Genomic DNA, 25,619 nt, shown 5'->3' with positions numbered 1-25,619 from the left:
CTGAGCTGAGCCCAGTTTGATGAACTGTTGTCCGGTGTCGGCAAAAGGATTTCCCCTTGGGACAACAACAACAGGCACTACGACATAATCACTTCCCTACAAGAGCAAGCTCATAGTTGGTTAATTTGGTGCGAATGTTTGCTAAAGTTTGAATTTCCCAACTTGATCGATTTACAAACGCGCAAAACGCTCAACTCACACCACATCGTTCATGCAAAACGCGCTGCAGGATGTCTATTCATGTCTTTTCATTGACTTGACATGTAAATCACTTGCGCATGATTCTTCATCCACGTCTGGTGGGAACGCAACATAAGAGTTATGAATTGCCTTACGGGACTTTGATCTCTGTTCTGTCAACTTTAATTTTGACAGTTCAATCTGCGGTTTAGCAAAGTGACTTTTATTGACATTTTAGCACATTGAAACAATGTATTGCATTAGAAATAATTTACACAAATTAAGTCAGTAAAGTAACAGAAAAAGTACTGGCGGTAATGATCTCATATCACAATAAAAGTCCTATCATATCATAATGATATATATCACAATATAGTACAATTTCTGTAATTTACAAAGGGTAAATTATTAATAGAAAATTGTCATTTACATGTGATCAATATTTAAATTATTGTTACAAACCCCTGATGTTAGTCTAGGGGATGGTGGTGTTTGACATTCATTTAATTAAAATATATCTATTTAAACAGTGAATGAGTGCAAAAGACAACCAAAGTAATTCCAAAAATATGTGCTTTTATTTACAATTCCCAAAGGTGAACAACAGCAACGAATTAATCAAAAATAAAGAAAAAGTAAGTAAGGCAAAAATACACTATTTACAATATTTACAACACTGAGACAAATAAAGACGGGAAAAAACAAGAGAGCTGGCAGAAGGGACGTGGGCGGCGCTAAAGAAATGAAAAGAACAAAACCCAACCTAAATCTAACTTCCCAGAAGCATCTAGCTAACTAACTATGTGAAAACAGCATAATTAACACGCAAAGATCTTCCAAGTCCTAATAACGGACGGATAAAGTGCACACAGAAACGGGCAACAACAAAATACACAGTTAGACGGGGTTTTCTAAACGCATGCAATAAATACAAACAAGCGGAAAAAGTCAAGCGAAAGAGAAATCAAGCAAGTGATTAGCGAGTGGTCTGGTGCACGCTTTTAAGACGGGTGGTCTTTGCTTATTGGATGTGACGTAACCGGGGAGAAATGACTGACATCTGAATGGACCAATGAACGGAACCTGAGAATACATGAAAGCAGATATGGGAGAACAGAGAGAGAGAGAGAGAGAGGGAAAAAAAACACAGAGCACAAATACATAACAATTATATACTAAGAAATGTACTCATTTATATGTGATCATATTTCTTACTTTATGTAGAACTTCAGGGCAAATGTTTGATTAAAAATTTAGAAATAAAAAAAATACATGTATTTTTTTGTTAAATAAAATGCAAAAAGTAAACCTAAAATACCGAAGTAAACAGTCTCACAATGCTGTAATTCATTGTTTCTGTCTGCGGTTCACAATATTACATGCCATTATGAAATATTGATATTAATATAAAAGTATTTCACTTAGACATTTGCAAATTTTGTGTGGTTTTGTCCATTTTAGTGCAATCCGATTTGAAAGATAACCAAGTCCTGTAATGAGGCGCAGTTTAACATGCTCTGTAGTGTCTATGCGCTCTCCTCAGGTGTTCACTCTCAGGAAAAAAATGGCTAGCCGCACACAAAGGATATGTAATCTTTTGTCAGAATGAATAAGTGCAATGTCCTGTGAGTGTGACTCTGATGTGAATATATGTTGCATTGCACAGTGTACTGAGACCAATGTGCCATATGGAACTGATACAATGTGCGCTCTAGCATGATGCTATGTTATTTCTTCTATAGCAGATCCTGGAGACATTTTAATGTGCCACGATCAAAAATGGTCCTTGACTAATTCTCAAAATAATTACAAATAGTGTTTTTAATTAGAACATACAATCCAGTCTAGTTATTAACTAGTATCTCAGAGAGAAGTGGTTCAGTATCCAGCCCTCCTTTACCATTCCCACTGAATAATAGATGAATACTGTGAGATTAGCCAGTGTCCCAGAGGTGGTGCTGGCGGATTTACTCGTTGCAGGGGGGCTCAAACATCCTCAACTGCAGAGAACCTCATTCTTAATTAGCGCGTTGACTTTTTCAGTATAATCCACACCTGTTTTTCCCTTCTTTTTCCACCCATGAATGCTGTACAGATGAAACGCTGTTCTCTGTTTCTAAGCTGATCAGTCACTTTGGTTGCGGTGGGAGCAAGAAGGGCTGTTATGTTGTTGTTTGGATGGTTGCTATGTCAGCAACGTGTGCATCCCATTCGTCAGTTCCCCTTTCGTTTTTTTTTTTCCGCCCACCCAGCCAACTGACCTCGCCACCCTGCGCTCTGCCGGTGGAATGTGTTCGTCTGGATCGAATCAAGACCTGAATGCGCTTTGAGGCCCTGTCGGTTAACACGGAGTCTGTTGAGGGGACTGCAGGGGCAGCTGGCTTTCTGATACCTATAAATATCCTACAGTAGATTCCTGTGGGCCCGCAGCCTTTTGAGACACTCGTTCCCTGGCTTAACGTTCTGACGGTGTGGAGTTGTTGAGATGTGGGTTGGAGCTGAATGTTTGGGACACGCCAAATACCAGACAAGCCTGTAGATTCCTGTTTATTAGGACTGCAGGGATATGTAGTGACCTGCCGAGAGCGGGATGGACAGCATGTGAGGTATCTATTAGAGAAAGCGGGAAGGGTTGAATTGGATTTCGTTCTCTGTGAACTGGAGGAAGGGAAAAGTTGTGGGTTGTCAAATGCAACAGGTGGACCTGCTGATTCCACATAAAGAGATTTTGGAGTCATCATTTTTTTTTACACAGGCTCTGCTGAGGTGAATGTTTCCTTTCTCACTTGCTCAATTGTTGAGAACAAAAATAGCACCCAAACAAGTGGTTTACAGCAGAGCAGTTATGCACGTGACTCCTTTTATTTACCATTTCACAGGTTCATTCAGTCAGAGGCCTCCTGAAGGCAGGCTCAGCCTGTTCCTCGTGTATAGCTTTGATATCTGCTAGTAGCTTGAAGCAATAAAGAATAATTTTGTGCACACATTACTTGGTCACATTGCAAAATAATTTTTGCCTTGTTTCTTGTCCAAATATCTAAGAATTTTCAAAACAAGAAGCATTTTCTAGACAAGCCAAAATATTGTTTTATTTTTTAGAAATAATAAGTCAAAATAATTTCTTTTTCTTCCCTAAAACAAGCAAAATAATCTGCCAATGGGGTTAGCTAAATTACAAAGCAAAAGCAAGATTGTTTAGCGTTCCCCATTGGCAGATTATTTTGCTTGCTTTAACAAAAAACTCACTTAATTTTGACTTATTTCTATCAACAAGAAACTTTCGAAAGTACAAAATAAAAAGAATATTTAGATTTTTAGACTGAGACAAGACCTTTAAGTGTGTACTCTCACTAGGCATGATTGCCTTGAATCGTGCCAAAGCAGGCTTGTGCCCCCTTCCCTCTCCCCCATTGTCCTGCACTCACACTGCATCCCTTCAGAGCCAGAGCATTCTTACGTCATCGATGATGCTACTGCTCAGTTTAGCAGGAATGAGAAGCGCTCTCGCTCAGCACAGTGGACACACTTACAGTACAAGTGTACTGGGTCAGGGCTGGCTGACTGAATTGCGCCTGGGCCTGATTCGGATAGCGTAGTATGCCCTTAGTAAGAAAAGCATTTTTTTTGTATTGCAGACAGTAAAGTTTAATTAGTTAATGTTGGATATTGTAATTGATAACATGAAGTAATACTGAACAATTCCTACATCATTAATTATAGTTCAACATTTACTAATTCATGTTTAGATTCAAAACTTGTACTTTAGTAAGGGATAATGCACATTCAGCCAGTTGTTCTTGCAGAATAAAGTTAGACAGGTGTATTCATTAATAGGCCTGATTAAGTAACCAGATAAGCCCGTGTTATTCATTTCTGTGGTTGTTAATTAGGAATGAGATACCTTGGAATGTTGTGATTGACCAATCAGATATTAAATATTCCAGAGAGCCATGTAACATTAGTTAATGCACTGCAAGTTATTAAAGACTATCAATAAATGACTTTATTGTCATTAACTGACATTAACTAAAATAATAAATGTCATGAATGTATAATGTTAGTAAATGCATTTACTATTGAACCTTGATGTAAAGTGTTACCCATTTTTTATAGGGTAGCAGGGCATTTACCATAATTTTCTCAGCTGCAGTAATTTAGCAATTTAATGATATACTATTGCAGTGTTTATTAATATTATTTATAATATGCTTCTGTTTTTATATTTTCAGGTTTAAATTAAAATTTCAGCATTAAATTATTAAAATGGGATATCAGACAATCTGGACTGGTCAACCACTACATGTAGTAGCATATTAATAAAAGCTTTTAAAAAACACACTCATTTTCTTTGTCTTTTCCAGCTATTTTGAACCCCAAGAACCCAAAGGAACCCAAAACCTTCAGCTTCGACTACTCCTACTGGTCTCACACCTCAGTAAGTCTCCTTTTCTCTCCTTTTCCTGCTCTTTTTCTGCTGAGCCGGCCCGCTGGACAATAAAATGTGCATGCGGTCAGATTTACAGCTGTAATTAATCACCCTCCCAAAAAAAGTCCCCAGTAATAATGCGTTTTCCTTTTTCTTCATTTCTCCGCTAGCCGGACGACCCCAGCTTTGCGTCACAAAACCAAGTCTACAATGACATCGGGAAAGAGATGCTGCAGCATGCTTTTGAAGGATATAACGTCTGTATTTTTGCATATGGCCAGACCGGAGCTGGCAAGTCCTATACCATGATGGGAAAGCAAGAGGAAGGACAGGAAGGCATTATTCCTCAGGTATGTATGCATGTAACATCACAGCGTATGTATCACCTTAATGGATCCAAAGTTAAAATGCGTGCTTAAGAGCTCAGCAGCAACTCTCATGTTTCGGATCTCAAAGCAGACATTAAGGCATTAGCGCCTCGTCTAGTACGTCCAAGCAGGGGTAGAGTTATTTGTGCACTGTATCGATCATTCTCGCTCTCTTTCCTAATGTGCTCTTTTGTCCCCCTCCCAGCTCTGTGAAGAACTCTTCGAGAAAATCAATGACAATAACAATGAGGAGATATCGTACTCGGTGGAGGTGAGCAACAGACACACCACGACCACTCAGTCCATTCCTGTGACTCACTTTACACGCTCGCCGGCGTCTATTGAAATGCTGCTTTTTGCTGTGTTATCTAAAAGCTTTAAGCTCAGCGACGGTGGTGGCGGGGTTTGTTCATAGCTCACTCGAAGGTTCAAGAACTGACAGCTAGCTAAATACGTTCTGTTGTAAACAAAGTGGTGGCTGTTTTTTTTTTATATCAACATTTCAGTTGTAGAATTGTGCGCTTTTTGGGTTATATCATATTTAGTCTACCTGTGTTGGTTTTGTTTAGTCAACTTGAAGTTTTGGAAATTAAGTTCATTTTAGGAAGGTTTCTGTGTGTCCTAAAAAGCATTAATTTACAATTTAAGTCTTAAAAAGGTCTTAAACCAAAGCAGAACATTTTCAATTCAAAATGGGGTGTAATTTAATGTTTTAAAATGATCTATCCTCCTTAGTTTTTTTTTTAAATGATTCATAAATTTGGTATTTATAAATAAACAAAAAAAAGGATTTAAATTAAGTTAATGGTATTTTGTGTAATGAGTTTTAAATTAAGATGTTTGAAGTCAGTAACTAAGTTTTTTTTTTTTTTTTTTTTTTTGCAAGGGTGCCTTTTTTAATTAAAAAACACAATTAAAAAAGTAATGTGACCCTGGATCTCAAAACCTGGCAGTAGTGTAAATTCTTAAAAATTTTGACTTGCAGTCCTCAGCATTTATGTGTACATCCATCACAAATCTATCTTTTAAATTAAAATATTTATAGGAATCTAACCAAAATTAAATGTGTGCATAAACATTATATTAATCAGTACTAAAGCCAAAGCTGGAGCTTATCTACCATATAACTTAATATAACAGTCCAAAAATTAATACACCCAAATTCATGTTATAGAAAAATAGTAAATACAAATTTAGAAAAAGAGGAAAATCAAGAGAAGCAAAAAAAAAAAAAAAAAATTAGTTCAAATTTTGTAGGTTGTAATTTATTATTTTTATTATTTTGCAATATTTTGCTTGAATTTAATTGTATTATCTTTCAATTTATAAATATGTTTTGTGACATATATTTTAATAAGTATATCTGTTTAATAAATATGTTTTGTGCATCAAAATACACTGCCTTTATTCACAGAGAAATTGATACAAATATTCATTTTCAAAATAGGATGTACTCAGTTCTGTTGAGCACTGTAGACAGCATCTGAAAGCTGAATATATAAGCTTTCCTTTGATGTATGGTTTTTTAGGATTGTACAATTTTCATCAAGATGCATTTTGAAAATTTCTGGTAAATTGGAATATCTGGAATCTGAGGGTTCTGCTTTGACCCTGGATCACCAAGTCAGTCTTCAGCTGCATGGATATTTTTGGGAATAGGTAGAAATGCATTGTATGGGTCAAAATTATTGTTTTTTTAATGCCAAAAATCATTGGATCATTAGGTAAAGATCATGTTCCATGGGAATATTTAGTAAATTTCTTACGGTAAATATATCAAAACTATTATTTGAATAGAATTTTTTTTGATATTTTAGTATATATATTAAATATATTTGATAAGTTTGATTAATATTTGATTAGTAATGTGCACATTTTAAAACAGTAAAATACATTTTAAATGTGTCCATAAATTCCGAAAGTTATTAGCAGTGCATATTATTAATTAAAAATTAGGTTTAAGTAAGTAAATAAGTAAGATAGATTTATAGCAAGAAATTTACATAATATCTTCATGGAAGAGGATTTTTACTTGATGTTCAAATTTTTTTTATAAATAAAAATCAATAATATTTTACTCATGTCTTTTTTTTAACAAGGTTCCCATGTTGGCTGTTCTGAAAAGTATATATCCGTGTCCCATGACCGTTTTTAAAATTATATTACAATTCAAAATATCCGTTTAATCAATTGTAATATGCAATTTATTTCTGTGATGGCGACGCTGAACTTGCCATGTCACATCATCACTAAACAATTTTAATATGCTTATTGGGAAAGTATTTCTTCCATATTTTTGACTGCAGTTCACTAGAACAGCATTTATTGTTATCAGAAATATGTTATAACACTATGAATATTTTACACATATTTTATAATCAACTTAATCTGCCCTTATTGAATCCAATGAGAAAACTATACCCACTGTTCATCTTTTCTTGCCCATTTTTTCCTTCTCCTGTTTTTTAATGTTTGCAGTTTTGCAGAATAGATTTCCAAACTATCTCTAGTTATGGTTCTTACAGCAGCTAATTTTGAAATGCTCATTGTAGGTGGCTTATATGGAGATATACTGTGAGCGGGTGAGGGACTTGCTGAACCCTAAGAACAAAGGGAACCTGCGTGTCCGGGAGCATCCTCTACTTGGGCCGTATGTTGAAGACCTCTCGAAACTGGCTGTCACCTCGTACACCGACATAGCTGACCTGATGGATGCTGGTAACAAAGCCAGGTGAGAGACAAAACTCATAAAAGTAGCTTTATCTATTTTGTATTAGCAGTTTTGAATGTTCCAGAACAGGTATTTGTTATTGAGGATATTTGTTGAAGCAAAAAGGTTGGAGTTTTTGTCAAGGAGGAAATGGAAAAGTGTTGTTGTGTTTCCTCCAGTGATAACACTGACTGACAGTCATGTGTAAATGTGACTCTTGGGAAGGAGTAACACACACTTCTAATCCTCCCATGCTGATTTCCAGTGTTTATTTGTGGAGAATGTTGACGTGTAAAGCCCTGTTTCTCTAGAGAGCATCCCACCCTGAGCCACATCCAGCACATGGGCCATGTTGATGTCTTATTCCTGCGCTTACTAGCACTTTTTCTGGATTATTCTCTCACACTGTGCTAAGCGCATTCTCAGCGATATTTTGAATTATTACATATGTTAGTGTAGTTTTAATTAAATATCAAGTTCCATAAAGATATTTCAGAAATTTCTTACAGTAAATATGTGAAGATTATATTTAATTAATTGATTGGTATATTTTAATATATATTTGATTAGTTTGATTAATATTTGATGAGTAATGTGCTTGCTAAGAACTTTATAAGCAATTTCTTTCAGTATTTATAGATTTTTTTTAATCATCATATTCCAGATTGTCAAATAGTATCTCATCCAATTATTTTCCTATTGTCCAAATATAACCCTTACAAACCATACATCAATGGAAAGCTTATTTATTCTGCTTTCATGTGATGTATAAGTCTCAATTTTTAAATAGTTATGCTTATGACAGGTTTTATGGTCTAGGGTTGCAAATACAGTGCTCAGCATAACTGATTACACCCCATTTCAAAAACGAATAATTTTTTCATCCATATCTCAGTGAATATAGGCAATGAATTTTGGTGGATTTAAACTAAACAGATTTTGTTAAACAGGTAAAAATAATATTTTAGTCACCAAATATATTGAAATTAAAAGATAATATAGTTTATTCATTCATTCAGTCTTTTGCTTTTAGCTTAATCTTATTTAATACAATTTAATTCAAGCTAAATATTGCAAAAAAAATTACAACCTACAACATTTCTACTAAATTTTTCCTTTGTTTTGTTCCTCTTGATTTTTCGTTTTGTATTTAATATTTTTCTATAACATATAAATTTGGCTGTACTAGTTTTTGGACCGTTATTGTAAGTTATTTTGTTAGATAAGCTTCAGATTTGGCTTCAGTTCTGACTAATCTAATGTATATGCACACATATAATATTTTATAGCTTTCTATTAAAAGTATGAATTTAAACAATAGATTTGTGGGGGGTGTACTTGTATATGCTGAGCACTTTATGTTTTGTACTTTTTTTGTTAATTTTTTTTTAGTAAGATAAGTAGGTAAGATAAGATGCATTTTATTTAAACAGCGGTACCTGTGTTTACTTTTAAATACAAACTTTGTATTTAACTTTTAGTTAAGCCTTTCAAGTTTTTTATTATTATATAAATGTTTGTTATTCAATATTTTGAATAACAACACAATCCAATGTCAGGATATTAATCAATTTAAAAAGTTGTTGAAAACGTATTATTAAAGAAATATATTGAGTAATATAGGTGATTTTAAAAATACAAAAAAAAATATTATTAAAGGAATATTTTGATGAATTGAAGTGATTGTAAAAAAAGAACAAAATGAGAAAGGTATGATGAAATTTCAGGTAATGGCTGTTTGCAATACTACATATGTTTTGGGTCTATGTTATGAAAAGGAAATGTACAAATGGTGAATTAACCGTATAATATGTAAAATACGTTAAAAGGATGAAATATGTCTCATGTACAAAGAGGAGATAAGTGAAAGAAAAAATAAATTGAAGTAATAGACGAATGGTGTGTGTGTGTGTGGTAATGGCGTGGAGAAATTATTAGCTTAACCATGATGAAATGTATTTTCTTTAAAAAATGTTTTACCTGTGGGATTTTTTAAAATAATAAATAAATCAAATAAAATATTTGCACTTTTTTCTTTGTTGAATTGAATGCACTTAGTTTATTTTATTGTATTTTTTTCATTATTCTTTAGTTTAGTGTTGAGTCTTTTTGGAAAACCTGATTTTTACACCAGTATGCTGCTTTTAAAGTGATTGTTCACCCAAAAATGAGTCTTTTTACTCATCCACCAATTGTTTCTTTCTTCTCTTAAAAACATATTTGAAAAGATGTTCAGAAGAATGTTGGAAAAAACAACAACCATGGGCTTCCATAGTATTTTTCAAAAAATTTTTGTGGATGCCAGTGTCTGCTTTTTCCAACATTCTTCAGAGCATCTTCAGTTTAGAACCACTTGAGTGTGAGAATTGGTATGGAAATCTTCATATTTGGGTGAGCTATCCTTTTAATAATACCAAAAATGATGTTGAGAAATACAGTGATCAGCATAAATTAATACACCCTATTTTGAAAATAAATGTTTTTATCTATTTCTCAATAAAGATATATATATTGGTGCATATGAACAAAACATAAATATAAACATATATATTTATTAAAACATTATTTTAGTCACCGAACATCTTTAGAAATAGAAAGATAACACATTTAAATTCAAGCAAAAGATTGAAAAAGCAACATATATTTATTATATATTTTTTGTTCTTTTATACTTGGTTCTTTGTTGTTATACTTTTTTGTTTGTTTTCTTGATTTTCCCTCTCTTTAAAACAAATTATAATAATATTTTCCCCTTACATTTAAATTAGAGCTACCAGTTTTTGGACTGTTATTGTAAACTATTTTGTTAGATAAGCTCCAGATTTGGATTCAGAACTGGCTTTACAATATTATGTTTGTGCATATATATTAGTTAAGCATCCTATAGAAAATATCAATTTAAATGAGAGATTTGTTATGGGTGGACTTATATGCTGAGCACTGTACATAAACTACTGTAACAACCTAATATCTATTTCTGAGAAAAATCCTACTATTTGTTGTGCTATAATAATTATATGCATTTAGTATGACCCCTCTGACACTGATTTTATCCCTTGGTGTCCTCAGAACTGTCGCTGCAACCAACATGAACGAGACGAGCAGTCGTTCTCACGCCGTCTTTACTATCGTTTTCACTCAGAGGAAGTACGACAGCGAGACGGACCTCTCCACCGAGAAGGTTGGATATTTTACACCTATCCACAGCCCATTATGACATTTCACAGAGCTCAGATTAGTCCTGCAGCACAAAGTCAGCAAATCCTGTACCAAGCGGAAAGGAAAACTAAGAGAAAGAGAGCCGTCCCACTCATCCTGTGTTTGTGGGGCTCATTGTGTAATCGCTGCGGGCACAAAGACGGCTCTGTGAGGTTCACGGACACAATGGCTATTGTACAGAGCTACTACATTAGATTCACTACACAGGTCGCGCTCTAATATTACTCATGCAGTTTGGCAGTGGGACCGCTGGCCCAAAATCAAGCATGGCAAAAAGAAAAGATTACCCAAGCGTTCTTTAGTGCAATTTGTTTAGCATCCATGCACCAATGATTTTACTACAGCACTCTGAAATGATTGGACGATTGAATTGTTTAGTTTAATGACTAATGGAATTTACGATTCTGAATCAGTGTGATAGGATCTTTAGACTGATTCAGTCATCACAACAATTTATGTGATGGTCAGTGTTGGAAAGAGTACTGAAAAATCATACTCTAGTAAAAGTACCATTACTTGACGAAAAATGTATTGCAAGTAGAGTAAAAGTATCTGCTGTAAATATTACTCAAAGTATGAGTAAAAAGTTGACCTTTCAAAAGTACTTCAGAGTAGTGAGTATTACACCTGGTACATTTACATGTAATTTGTGCATGTGTTTAAACGAAACATTCTGTAGTGCTTCTAGTTATTGCCCAGCAAGACAATATTATTAGGTTAGATTTAGGTTGTGATGTCAGGTGACCAAAATTCAACATCTAGCCAGTCTAAAGACAACATTATTTTGATGTCCAATAATGACGTCAAATGACGTTGATATTTTGTTGATTTTAGGTTGCTAGAAAGTGACCAAAATCCAATGTCGTGCCGACATATTAAACCAACATCATATTGACATCAGTTACTGAAATTTATTCATCAGGTATGGCAACCAAAATCCAACGTCTAATAGACGTCATAGTGGTAACGTCCACACAAAGTCAAGCTTTAACATCCTCAGACGTTGATATTTGATTGGTTTTAGGTTAGACATTCGACCTTGACGTTGGCCTGACATTGAGTTGTGACGGCAACACGATTTTTATTTCCAAACAAAATGCAACGTCCCCATGACGTTAGGGTACATTGTCAATCTGACTTCATGTTGACGTCTTGTGTCTGCTGGGTGTTTAAGGCCATTTCTGTCATCATACAGTAAACATACGTCGTCATCTTATCAGTGACATGCATCTAAACAGTCTCTGGGTCAATGCGTGTAAAGATTTTGGACATCTTGGACACTTTTAATGCTTCCAAACAGTTTGCTGCATTTATAAAGCGCCTATGTCTTGAGGTAGTTCATTATGATGCGGTTGCTCTCTACAGTATGTGCGATTTGAATGGACAGGAATGACAGGACTGATTTTTCTGAAAAAATAAAGTAGTGACTGCAGGTTAAAGGAAAGTAGTGGAGTAAAAGTACAGATACTGCACTAAAAATGTACTCAAAAGAAAGTAAAAGTACACATTTTTAAAACTTCTTAGTAAATTACAATTCTTAAGAAAACTATTCAATTACAGTAATTTGAGTATTTGTAATTAGTAACTTTACACCACTGGTGATGGTACAGAAATGGCTCAACCCAAAAAACATTAATTCATTTACTTTTGTTTGTGTGTGTTTTTGTGTTTTTTAATTTTTTGGGGCATTAATTTAGTTTTATTTGTTTTTTGTATTTTTCTGTTCCTGTTTATTGTTGATTTGTTGTTATTTGTTAAGATTTCTATTGTGTGTCTATTGCTATGTTTCTATGTTTGTTTTTTGTATAGTTTTTTGCTTTTGTTTTTAAATAGCATAATTATTATTTTTTTATCAGTTTTTTTGTTTCTTGTTTTGTTTTTGGCTTATTGTTTTATTGTTTTGTTTGTTTTTGACTATATATTTTTATTTTGTTTTCCTGGTCATTTGTTTTTCTTTTTTTCTGGTCATTTGTTTATCCCTTGCCCTAATTTTATTAACAAAGTTTGGTAGTGGTACTGCTGGAGCAAACTGAAATATGACAAAATGGAGAGTTTACTCAAGCATGCTTCAACAGTTAGGTCACATCCACTAAAGGCTTCACTACAGTAATCGAAACAAAATGGTTAATAGAACACTTCTAATGCTTTCCGAACAATCATCATTACGATTCATTTGGCTGCCAGTACGTCATAAATACTTTACATGCTGTATACCATTGTATTTCTAGTGGACATGTATCTTAAGATGGCACAAACTCTCCTCTCTCATGTGCCTATAAACATATTATGTCAAAAGATTTCCTTTTGGGGTCTTATTTTAGTTTGCGTTTGTCAATCTGAAAGTATCTGTTCTGTCTGGTCTCAGGTCAGCAAAATCAGCCTGGTGGATCTGGCAGGAAGTGAGCGTGCTGACTCAACAGGGGCCAAAGGAACCAGACTAAAGGTACAAACTAATTTTACAGACTGTCGAGAGCTGAAGCACCACCTGCCATATGTAAAAGTCAATTTGCTTTTCTCAATACGACAAATATTCTAGGAATGCAAAATCCATGACTGAACATTAAAACATTTATATACAGCTATTTTTATGAATATTATCAAGTTTTAGGTCACAAAATGCAATATTTATTTATTAAGCTATATGTATTTGAAATTGATTGAGGCAAAATTATTTATTTAAACAAAATATTATTTTAATTTAAGTAAATATTTATTTGTTTATTTATTCATTTATTTATTTATTTATTCTTTTTGTGCTTCTTAGGAGGGAGCAAACATCAATAAATCTTTAACTACACTAGGAAAGGTGATTTCTGCTCTGGCTGAAGTGGTGAGTATTATTCGTATAATTGTTCTCTTCCTTTGCCTGCCTGTCTTCAGTACTATAACTCTGTGTGCCGTGTGTCTTTCTCCTGGCAATGCTTCCCTACCCAGGATAACTGTACCAGCAAGGTAATCTTTCCCTCTGTACGATCAATAACCACTGAAACCTCTCGATTTAATCCTATTCGCCATTTTCCATGTAATCTTTTGTCCTAATAATCTGTCTTGTGCTCATCTTGATGTCTCATACATCAAGTTATTTCCACATCCCCTTTTTAATCGTTACTGCCGTAGTTGTATTGACATACTGATTCTAACATGCTTCACTGGCTGTTTTGAAACAGAGCAAGAAGAAAAAGAAGACCGACTTCATTCCTTACCGAGACTCAGTGTTGACATGGCTGCTAAGAGAGAATTTAGGTATGGATGACAATCCATAATGGCTGTTAATGATTAATCACATTGAGATAGAACTGTTTGACTGTTTGAATTTAGTTTAGCTTGGCTTTATCTTTGTGTTTTAAATTAGAATTTGCTTTTGATTTGTTTTGTTTTTTTTTGTTTTTTGCTTTTAGTTTTTGGCTTTGTTTTTTGTCTTTCTTGGTTTTGTTTTGTGTGGTTTTTTTTTGGCTTTGTTTTTGTTTTGTGTGTTTTGCTTTTGCTTGCTTTTTGTTTTGCTTTCATTTGTGTTTTGTTAAGTATTTTTTTTTGTTTGTGCTTTGCTTTGTTTTGTGTTTTTTGTTTTTTGTTTTGTTTGCACTTGGCAGACCCACAGTCACAGCCACAGTCACATTACGTATATGGGTGCTTTCACACCTAGACTTTTGTTTCGAAACCTGTCGTGTTTCCCCAGTTAGCGATGTTTGTTTGGCATATGCGAATCCAGCAATCATGCTCAGATCTGCGCCAAAACAATTGGTCCGAGATCGCCTGAATGAGGTGGTCTCTGCTCGATTGTAACGAACTCTGAGGCAGATCGGTTGTAGTGAGAAAGCAATACAATCCAAACCAGGCAATATCACAGGATATATCGTATATGAAGAGAGAATTATGAGTAGGGCAGAATGTCATTCCTACCGGAAAATGTGCATTTCATGTAAAACTCGAAAGTGAAAGCATTCTGAATTATTAACGGGAGCTGTTTATTCGTTAGGAAAATTGATCGAACACTAGCAGTGGTTTATCAGTAATATCTCTCTATAATATAAAGCCTATAATGCAAAAGCCAACTGCTATGTATGAGAAAGTCTAAGCTCTGATTTATATTTAGTGATAACGTCTGAGTGTCACTATTCGAAATGAAAGCGCAGCTTTTCGCTTATGTCTTATTGCTCATCGGCATAAATTAAAATAAGGACGCATGACAGCTGAGTGGGACTCTGCAAAGTAAACCGTGAAACTCTGACCAATGTTCGGAAAGTTTACTCACACGTGACTTGTTTTAGCTATTTTGATCCATTTAGAATCTTTGCTGTGTGAAAGCGAACCGCACCAAGAACAAAGCAACATTGTAACAATTTTTATATCTGTTTCGGAACAAGAGAATCGATCCACAGGTGTGAAAGCACCCTAAGATGCAAAAAGAAATGGGATAAAACAAGATGATTAGACATCAATAAAGTGAGCAATTGCTTCATATTTAGAATTAGAATTTAGAATTTAGTATTTCTGTGAAATACTCCTGTAAATGTTACAGTTCATATTCAACTGACTAGAATCAGTGCTTTCCCATAAGATGGTAACTTGTGTTATGCTGCATCAAATTTATTGCACAATTTTTAACTCCAAAGTCAAATGTAAAGTAGTGTTGTGGAAATTGTTATATCACTGCATTAAAAAATGTACAGAAAAAGAAAACACTCACTGTTTACAATCTTCACATCTTGTCTCATGTGCCTTTTAATCGTCTGTGGAAAGTGTGTCCTTTAACCTTATTGGCCACCTTAGATCAATACTCCAGTCGAAAGAAATTGCATTTCTAATCGTTTCTAATTGGTTGCATAAATGTGCTTGTTTACCAGGAGGCAATTCGAGGACCGCAATGGTGGCTGCACTGAGCCCTGCTGACATCAACTTTGATGAAACGCTCAGCACACTCCGGTAAGACTTCTACCCTAGATCTTGATTTTAATAAGTGGATTTTCTAGATCTAGATAAAACAGTAATCTTGTGCTTTTCCATGGCTGTTTGGGGTCATTGCTTTTGTTTGCTCATTCATAGATATGCGGACAGAGCCAAGCAGATCAAGTGCAATGCTGTCATCAACGAGGACCCCAATGCCAAACTGGTGCGGGAGCTGAAGGACGAGGTGTCACGGCTGAAGGAGCTGCTCCGTGCCCAAGGCCTTGGGGACATCCTGGACAGTAAGTCGAGATACAGCGCCTCCCAATGGCCACTGCTTTACTTACCCAGTTTCCAGGCAAACAGCAGGTCACATTTTTGAGCTCTGATCTAACGCCAGTCTCGCCCAACCCTGCGTCGTCTTTATGTTGTGGTTTCTTCTACTTATTCATTTAACCATTATGCCAACATTTGATGGAGAGCCTTAATATGAAGATATGATGGATATGCTGTTTTCCAAATATGTAAAGTCAAGTGTTTCCATTTCATGTTTGTCTTCATAATATTGTGTCTAACTCCCTTGGTCAGTCATTCCTCAACTAGTCCTCTCAATTCTGACTTCTGTTCTTCCTGCTTCCCTTCAGTCGAGCCAATGGGGGATGATTGCCTTGGAAGTGGAAGCAAATGTGTGTATATGCGTGATGGGGCCGCATTCTCTCGCTCTTCCCCTTTTCGCTTACCAGTAGCTTATTCATCGCTTCTGGAATATAAAACTGTCAGCTTTGCATGCCTCAGTTTTTTTTTCCAACAAGGAATCCCAGACAAAAACAGATACATATGGGATGGATTGGATGAGGCTAGCATGCCCACTAGCAAGCTTTTTTTGCTTGCTCTTACCTTAATTTGATAGATCATTTGGCATGGTGCAGTCTCAATGTCAGGCTTTCCTCCAAAATTGCACAGCGCGATAGATCTGATAGACTGTATCTGGAAACACTTAAAGGGATAGTTCACCTAAAATTGATTTATGTTTTTTCACCCAATATTGAAATTGATCTCTTTATTTACTATTTACTTATTTCAAACATGTTTCGTTTTTTTTTTTTTCTGATGAAAAGACATTTAGAGAAATGCTGGAAACCAGTAACCATTAACTTTCATAGTCTGCATCCAAAATCGCATACTATATAGTAAGCTAAAATTAGTATGCGAGTCGAGCAGTATGTCCAGATTCATAGAATTTGAAAAGGGTATGTGAGAAGTACCCGGATGCCCTACTACTTCCGGTGAGATTTTAAAGTGCGCATAAAATGCACTCTATACTATCCCATGATTCACAGCGAGAGAATTCATGAATGGGAGTGAAGTGATGCAGGTAATGACAAATGGCAGATGTATCGCGTCCAAGTTCCATTCATACTACTGACATTAGTACTGTATAGAATGTACTTTTCCAACAGTCGAGTAGTACGTTTAAGTTCAAATGCAATGCCTATTGAGTAGTAGGCGATTTCAGACGCAGCCATAGTATTTGTTTTGACTTCTGAGGATGTCAATGGTTACTTGTTTGTAGCATTCTTCAAAATATCTTCTTTTGTGTTAAAAAGAGATAAAGAAACTCCATAATGGTTTGGAACCACCTGAGGGTAAGAAAATAGTGAGTAAATGATATTTTTTGGGTTTTATAACTTTAAATTCTTAGGAAAACACTTGAAATTTTTAAGAAAGAGGATTATTACTAATTTATGCAACTTGTTATCACTTAAAATCTAAAGCAGCGTAACAAATCATAATGTCTGTACAGGGTATTGAATTGGAATAATCATGGAATTTTGACAAGGCATTTTCCAGGCCTGGAAAAATTTGGGAAAAATATATAAACCCAAAATGTTTTGGAAAAGTCATGGAAAATTGTTAAAGAAATATCTGTGTACTTGAATATACTATTTTACAGGTATAAAATAAACATAAACTACATAGATTGTCACATATTTTTTTTGATATGCTGTAATAAATTTGAACATACATTTTTTCTTATTTACCACATGTACATAGACATTACATGAAACATTAGGTCTTGAATATTTACCTGAAAGTTTTGAAAATTCATAGAAAATCTTGGAATTTTAGTAGTAAAAATGTGTATGAACCCTGCTGTAGTTCAAATCAACCTTATAGTCAAAATAAACTCCTAAATTAATTTTATGTTTTAAAAAGACCAACTGTTTTACCATTTTCATTTTAATAAAAATATTATTTTGTTAATTAAATATATATATATATATATATATATATATATATATATATATATATATATATATATATATATATATATATATATATATTTTTTTTTTTTTATTTAATTTGTATAAAATGGCAAAAAAATAAATAATAATAATTGGCGCAATCTGAAAAAAAAAAAAAAAAAACTGGTTTTGTATTTTGTCCTGTTTTGTTTTCACCTATTTTAAGTTAACTATTTTGAGATTTAGTTATGAGATTTAGAATAATGACAAATACTTCTAAAGCATACTAATACAGTATTAAAATCAACAGTTGTATTATTTGATATTTTGCAATGTACCTGAACTTTACTGATATTAACAAAAATAAATTAGCAATTGTGTTGCTCTTTGTTGTAAATGCATTAACTATTGTAATTGGTCAAAAGAAGACAGCAGTCATTATTTGAAATTAATGAAAGAATATCAGTGAAAAATGGCCTTTATTTTTGGACTACCTTACAAATCTATTATATGACATTGTGCTGAACTTCATCACTGAAAATCAATGTCTTAGATTGATACAGGTAAATCAATGATGACAAGGTGTTCATTTTTTTAGGTGAAATATCCCTTTAATGCCAGTCTTGTAATCTGATTGTTTTGCTATCTAAGTCACATTGCTCTTCACTTTAGCATTTTGATTTCTCCCTAGTAAGTTTTATGTGCCATCTAACTGTTCCTTGCAGGTGACGATATTAACGATGTTAAAACGCTGCTAAGTTCACAAACTGAAGCAATGCTCTATCGGAGAAAAGGTGCATCTTTTCATCCTATTTCATTAACAGAATAGCAGTTTCAATGGTAGTGTAAGTTACCTTAGCATTGCGTAGCATCAGTTTTTTTTTATTTTGCTGTAGTCCAAGTGCTTCCTCTCCCATCCCTGTTCTCCATATCCTCAGTATATCTTTTTTTAAGAGCTGCAGAAGTGAATCCGAGCACAGACTGTTATTTGGGTTTCTATCTGTCTGGGAGTTCTTGATATGCGCAGAGGGATGAACACACACTGTGCTTTCTACCGCTACAACCATATGGCACGGCGAAAGCAAATATTTGAACTTGACTGAAATGCTTGGCCATGGTCTGTGTGCGCTAGCAGCCCGATTGCATCTTCTGAACGCATGAACAGTAATGTAATGCAGTGCTGTTATGCCGCCATGTTGGCCTAGTTGCTTCAGGAGAGACTTTTCAGATAAATGAAGTGGGGAAAAATCCAATAGCGTGAATGTAAAGCTCGAGTGAACTGCCATAAAGCTCCCTGGGAGAGGTTTTGTAAAGCACACTCCGCTCCTAGTCAGCGTAGCTTTACCAAAAGGGTGTTTTTGAAGAGTTGTTATTTTGGCTGTCGAAACATGGACAGCATCATGATTTTGGGAATGATGTGCCGCATGGAAAGTACGATTTCTAGCTCGTTTCTGCAGCATGTGAACATAAAGCTCTTCCACCACCCCAAGCTTCCCCTCTCCTGGTTTGTGACCTTTATGCAATCCTGTCCACCCCAACACATCGCTTCTCTTCTATCCAAGAAGTGATGTCATTTTTCACCCAGGTCAAAATCTATTTAGATTTAAGTCATGTGATTTATTAGTAAAAGTGGATGTTAGCTAGACTGCACTGTCTGACTGACACTCTTTGTAAAATAGTAACATAATTTCTGATCAAATAAATGCATGTGTATTACAGCGACTGATTTATATAATTAGCAATTATAATACAATAATAAAATGAATTAATATATGTATAATGTCCTATATCATGTTTTGAATATTTGACTCATACATTTTAAAATCGACAAGTTTTAAAGTATTAATAATTATAATATTGAAAATTGTAAGCATCCATCCATCTACCTACCTGTATATCTGTACTGTATATCTATCTGTATGTCTGTCTGTCTGTCTGTGTGTTATACATTCAAGTCAAAATTAATGCTAAATTATATAACAATATATCATTTTTCAAGTATGTATTTTAAAAATAATGAGCAAATATTTGGAAAAAAGGAACATTTTTGATTTGTCTTATGCTAAATTTAGAATAATTTATGTCAAAAGTGGAAAAAGTTTGTTAAGTACAAACATAGGAGACAAAATGCATTTAAAACCCTTACACATTTTCTAAAGCAGGTTTTGATATTTTGTTTTCGATGGTATTATTTCCTGGAGAGAGTCCAAGAGTCCAGACACATAAATCCTTTTCTATGCAACGACCTGAGGTGAAAAATGTCAAATCTGACTGTGACTGGTGTGTTTGTTTGTAATCCTTTTGTGAACTGTGTGTCTTACATTGCTCTTTCCTCCTCTTTGTCCTTTTTTTCTCTCTCTTATCCTCTCTGTCACATTTCTGTCTCCACCACTTTCGCTTCTTCCTCCTCTTCCTCGCGTCGTCTGTCTCTCCTCTGTGGCTCAGACCTGAAAGATATACACAACAATAAGCATAGATACTTGCTTGCCTCAGAGAACCAACGGCCTGGCCATTTCTCCACAGCACCCATGGGCTGTCTGACAGCCTCTCCATCTTCAGGCTCTCTCTGCAGCCAGGCAGGCCTACAGTCCGTCTCCAGCATCCAGGAGCGCATCATGTCCACGCCAGGCGGAGAAGAGGCCATCGAGAGGCTCAAGGTACACACAGACAAAAGAAGAATCAAGTGCTTAAACAGAAATAAAATGTCCTGGTGTCGCAAAGGTTTCCTCTTGAATTCATCAAAACTAATTAGAGAACAATGTGTAATAAGATAATGGAGGTGCTTCAGGCACCTGGTGACCTTTATTATTCAAAATGTGCTGCTCAAAATGATTAGCATGTTCTCATAAATATGTATGCTCCGCTACAGATCACCATGGTAACCTGGGAGGTATTTTAAGGACTTCGTCTGTGCGGTTATGCTTTCGTTTTGACAGATTGGGGACTGATTTAATGATGTCTGACAACACCTGTGGATTATTAGGAGTACTGAAATGTGTTAAATAAGTATTGGATATCAGCAGAAATTGTCAGAAATTGAATCAATCTGATACCAACAGTTCTGAGTATTGGTCAGTACATTTTTTTGTTGTGATCAACATTTTATTGTCTTTAGATTAACAAAATAAAAAATGTTCAAACAAGCAAACAAACAAACAAACAAACAAACAAACAGGGGAGGGGGAGCAACAGACAAATCAACAATTTTCAATCTGAAAGAAGAGAAGAAAACAAAAACTCCTTTACATGGTCATTCCTTTATATAGTTTATTATATTTTATTTTATTTATATAATAATTATTATTATTATTATTATTGTTATTTTATTATTATTATTATTATTATTATTATTATTATTATTATTATTATTATTATGTATTTTTTATTTATTTATTTTTTTGTAAAATCTGTTTTTTTGTCCCTCCATTAAAAGCGTATTTAACAAATTCGTTCATGAAGAGCTAAAAAAAACAACAACATCCATTAATAATTGTTTAAGCATTCTTGCTTGATGCACAAACACCATTATGTTCATTGATCAATGTGAAAAATAGGCTAAATTAATTGTGTTCGTCATATAAAGAAATCTGGTCTCCAAAAACTTTTTTTAAACCAGTTCATTTATATTTTTTTTCATATGGATTTATCTATTTATACATGTAAAATGATCCTAATATAAATATACAATTTATCCATTATGTGCTCTGAAGGTGAACAAGCTCTCTGGGTTTACAATGACTCAGTGCTGAGTAAATGATATGTTTATTTGAATATTCAACATAAAAAGGTAATGGAACGTGAAATTATATTTGCTGCTTATAATATTATATAATACAGTTGAATATATTAGTTGATTAAGTGGTTCATTTATGGAGACTCTGTAAATGTGTGCAATAGTAACGGAGAAAAAAAAAGAGGGAAAGTATACGTGGCTGCAGCTTCTAGGCTTTAGTTTCCATGGTTACGACAAGGGGCTCGCACCGGTGACGTCAAACTCCGACGCATTTCTGCAGGAAATCAGACAGAAATAGACAGCCTCTTTGTGAATTAGCTAAAAATGTGGACGTATGATTAAAAGTGAGCGCATCCTTGACCTCAATCAATAATGTAATCAGATTGTTGTTCCAGTGTGATTCATATTAAAGGCAGTCGCTTCATCATGTTTGTGATTTGCTCTGTAAATGATCAAATACACACTTGGAAATATAAATTACAGGTCTGGTATATTTATATAAAGGTCTGATAACATTTCCTCCAAATTCCAACTAAAATGACTGTCATTTAGAGCATTTTTATCAGTAGATGACAGTTGTTCAGAATAGTTTTTTTTTTTTTTTTTTTTTGGTGGTTTCACCAGACCTTGATATCTTAAATTTTCTGAACATTAGTGATGTTGTCTAATAAGAAATAAGAAAAAACTTCTGAAAACATGGCACCTTCTTTGTTATTTTGTGTTAAATATGCACTAAATGACAGCATTTCTTAGTTTTAATTTTAGCAGAAGTGTCATCAGTAGTTTATATGTATAAAATAGTTTTACTCAAAAGCATAATTGCAAATCATAAATCTGGAGAAATGTTTAAAGGTATTCTCCCAAAAATGAACATTCACTCACTATTTACTCACCCTCAAGGGTTATTCATTATGTTGTACTCTAAAGAAGATATTTCAAGAAAGCTGAAAACCTCAAACCATCGACTTTCATGGTCAATAGTTAAGTCAATAGTTACAGATATTCAGCTTTCTTCAAAATGTCTTAACTGTATGTTTAAAAGTGCAAAACAGTAAGACCGATTAACTGCATTTTTACTCAAATAAATGCAGCTGTTATGAGCATAAAAAAAACTTCTTTAGAGAACATAATTGAGTTGTAGTAGTATACACATGTCACATATAAGGTTAACCCAGTTTTCCCAGCTCCCCGTGGTGATCTGCGTTTCTCAGAAGAATCCGCTCACAGGTTTAAAGAAGCTACAGTGTTAGTTTCTCCATGAACAGATGGCAGGGGTGTTAACCCTTTAGGAAGGATCTAGGGGGAGCTTCCTGTACCTCAGAACAGATGGTTCTGGTCTTCCTCTTAGCCAAGGACAATAAGGACCAGACACAATAGAGGAAAACCAGCTTTGGACTTCCTGTATTTAACGCTTTTCGTTACTTTTGACCCCATGTCCCATTGCACACTAGGTAATAATGGCCTGGCTTTGCCCTTTTAGCCATAGAAAGCTTAAATTTATGGCCTTCCCACCACTTGCTGTGTCTACTTTAACGTATTTACTGAGCAGAATAAGCCTCTTAGTATCACACACACAGGTCAGGCAGGTCATAATGGCAAGTATGTGGAAATGATTCACACCAAGGACAGTAACTTAATGATAAGGGATAGGTTTAAAAATGATCTAAAATAAAAAGAAAAACACCACAACTATAAAATATAAAATATATAGTAAGAATGACTTTCAGAACAATTAGATACTAGATACCAAGTTATAGATTTGGAAAAAATACATAAAAATGGGTTTATAAAGCATATCAATTACAGGATTTATTTTTAAATTGGAATAAGAACTTCTGTTCATCAATTTAATGTTTTGCTTACCTCACAGTGATCTTAAGTTTCATAATTTCCGGAAAAATATTAGGACGTTTAAACTCGGCATTAGCAATAATAGCAATAAATATGCACCACATCATCATAAGTGCCTGGCAAAATTAAACTCATCCAAAATAAAAGTTTATTTTTCACATAATATATTTGTTTGTTTTATTTATTATATATATGTAATACACATACATACCTAAAAGCAAAACTATACAAAGAAAATGTGCTACATAGATAATTAGATTTAAATATTATTCTTATATTTATATTTTATATTTATTTACATATTTATTTTATATTAAGATATAAATGAACATTTTTTAATATTATATGGATACATGTGTGTATTTATATGTACGTAATATATATGTGTAATGTGTATATTTATTATTTCAATTTTCTAAATATTTTTATTTTTGAATACAATTCTTTGTGATTAATCCATGCCTAATACATTTTTAAAGGGCAATGTGTCAATGAAGATTAAAGTAAAAATGCTACGAATTCTAAGTTCTCAATACTAAAAATTTAGTATAACATGAGTGAATTGCATTTTTAAATGTCAATATAGAAATTGTCATTTTAAAGTGTAGTAGTAATATTTCTGTTTTGCCTGTAATTATGATAATACGTAAATACAGCTTTGATTTGCATAAAACACTGCTTTTAAACTTTTAAGATCTCAGTTGGACATTTTGATAATATAAACCTTTTGATTATAATTCCATCATTTGGTCATCTCAGATACTGTCTTCCACACTATCCTTTGTAATATGCTGAACGTCTTTGTCTGTGTTCATTCAGGAATCAGAAAAGATCATAGCCGAGCTGAATGAGACCTGGGAAGAGAAGCTGAGGAAGACCGAGGCCATCCGTATGGAGAGGTCAGTGCGGACTTGAGTGCCATCTGGCTCCCTTCCTATTGTCCCTGTGCACATACCCATCATGCCCGTGAGGGGTGTCTGCTCTGTGTCCACGTGCTCAGCCAGTGCCAGTCTATACCAGACTCCAGCAGCTGTCAAAATGCACATAACACGCTGACCCCAGTATTAAATAAATATATCCTCCAGATGTCTCTGTGGTTGACTGCTCATAAAAAAGGTGTTGACTGCAATGTCATTTAGCTTGTGTCTGATGTTTCTCTTCTCCCCTCTCAGAGAGGCACTGCTGGCAGAGATGGGAGTTGCCATACGGGAGGACGGGGGAACCTTGGGCGTCTTCTCTCCTAAAAAGGTACAACATGTGGAAAGTCTTCATCATTAATCAGCATTACTGTCTGCAACACTCACCTCCTCCTTAAGCATTTCTTTCCTCCTATTTCATCATCCATCATTCTTTTTTCCTCCCCATTCTTTTATCTTTTGTTTTTGCTCGCCTCTTGCATTGGAATTTTATTAAGTTTGGTCCTGATAGACCAACGTCACTGTCCATTGAGGACTTTAGTGTTTATTCTTCCAATCAGGTTTGTCAAATTCAAGGGATTTTCTTTTGTAAAAAAAAAAATAATAATTATATATATATATATATATATATATATATATATATATATATATATATATATATATATATATATATACAGTTGAAGTCAGAATTATTAGCCCCCCTAAATTATTAGACCGCTTGTTTATTTTTTCCCCAATTTCTGTTTAAGGGAGAGAAGATTTGTTCAACACATTTCTAAACATAATCATTTTAATAACTCATTTCTAATAACTGATTTATTTTATCTTTGCCATGATGACTGTAAATAATATTTTATTCGATATTTTTAAGACACTTCTATACAGCTTAAAGTGACATTTAAAGGCTTAACTAGGTTAATTTAGTTAACTAGGCAGGTTAGAGGAATTAGGCAAGTTATTGTATAACAGTGGTTTGTTCTGTAGATTATCGAGAAAAAATATAGCTTAAAGGGGCTGATAATTTTGTCCCTAAAATGGTTTATAAAAAATTCAAAACTGCTTATATTCTAGCCGAAATAAAACAA

General features: G+C 34.1%; 1 protein-coding gene across 40 annotated transcripts in view; it reads left to right on the top strand.

The window, feature by feature from the left end:
* Nucleotides 1-25,619, top strand: part of kif1b (kinesin family member 1B) — a 112,855-nt gene that overhangs the window by 34,599 nt on the left and 52,637 nt on the right. For 8 of the 40 annotated variants that reach the window (XR_015522707.1, XM_087305321.1, XM_087305319.1 and 5 more), the window contains 13 exon segments: nucleotides 4,542-4,615; nucleotides 4,777-4,956; nucleotides 5,180-5,245; nucleotides 7,527-7,705; nucleotides 10,754-10,865; nucleotides 13,269-13,346; nucleotides 13,668-13,733; nucleotides 14,071-14,146; nucleotides 15,748-15,826; nucleotides 15,947-16,089; nucleotides 20,557-20,690; nucleotides 24,437-24,516; nucleotides 24,790-24,865. Coding sequence is in view for 38 of the 40 variants with exons in the window: in XM_087305321.1 (XP_087161447.1) it covers nucleotides 4,542-4,615; nucleotides 4,777-4,956; nucleotides 5,180-5,245; nucleotides 7,527-7,705; nucleotides 10,754-10,865; nucleotides 13,269-13,346; nucleotides 13,668-13,733; nucleotides 14,071-14,146; nucleotides 15,748-15,826; nucleotides 15,947-16,089; nucleotides 20,557-20,690; nucleotides 24,437-24,516; nucleotides 24,790-24,865 (1,343 nt within the window). In the remaining 2 variants the exon portion in view is untranslated. 40 annotated transcript variants of the gene reach the window in all.

This window comes from Danio rerio, chromosome 23, assembly GCF_052040795.2.
Source record: "Danio rerio strain M-AB ecotype USA chromosome 23, GRCz13ab, whole genome shotgun sequence".
Lineage (NCBI taxonomy): Eukaryota > Metazoa > Chordata > Actinopteri > Cypriniformes > Danionidae > Danio > Danio rerio.
Note: the sequence above shows the minus strand (reverse complement) of the source record. Positions and strands in the feature narration are given on the sequence as shown.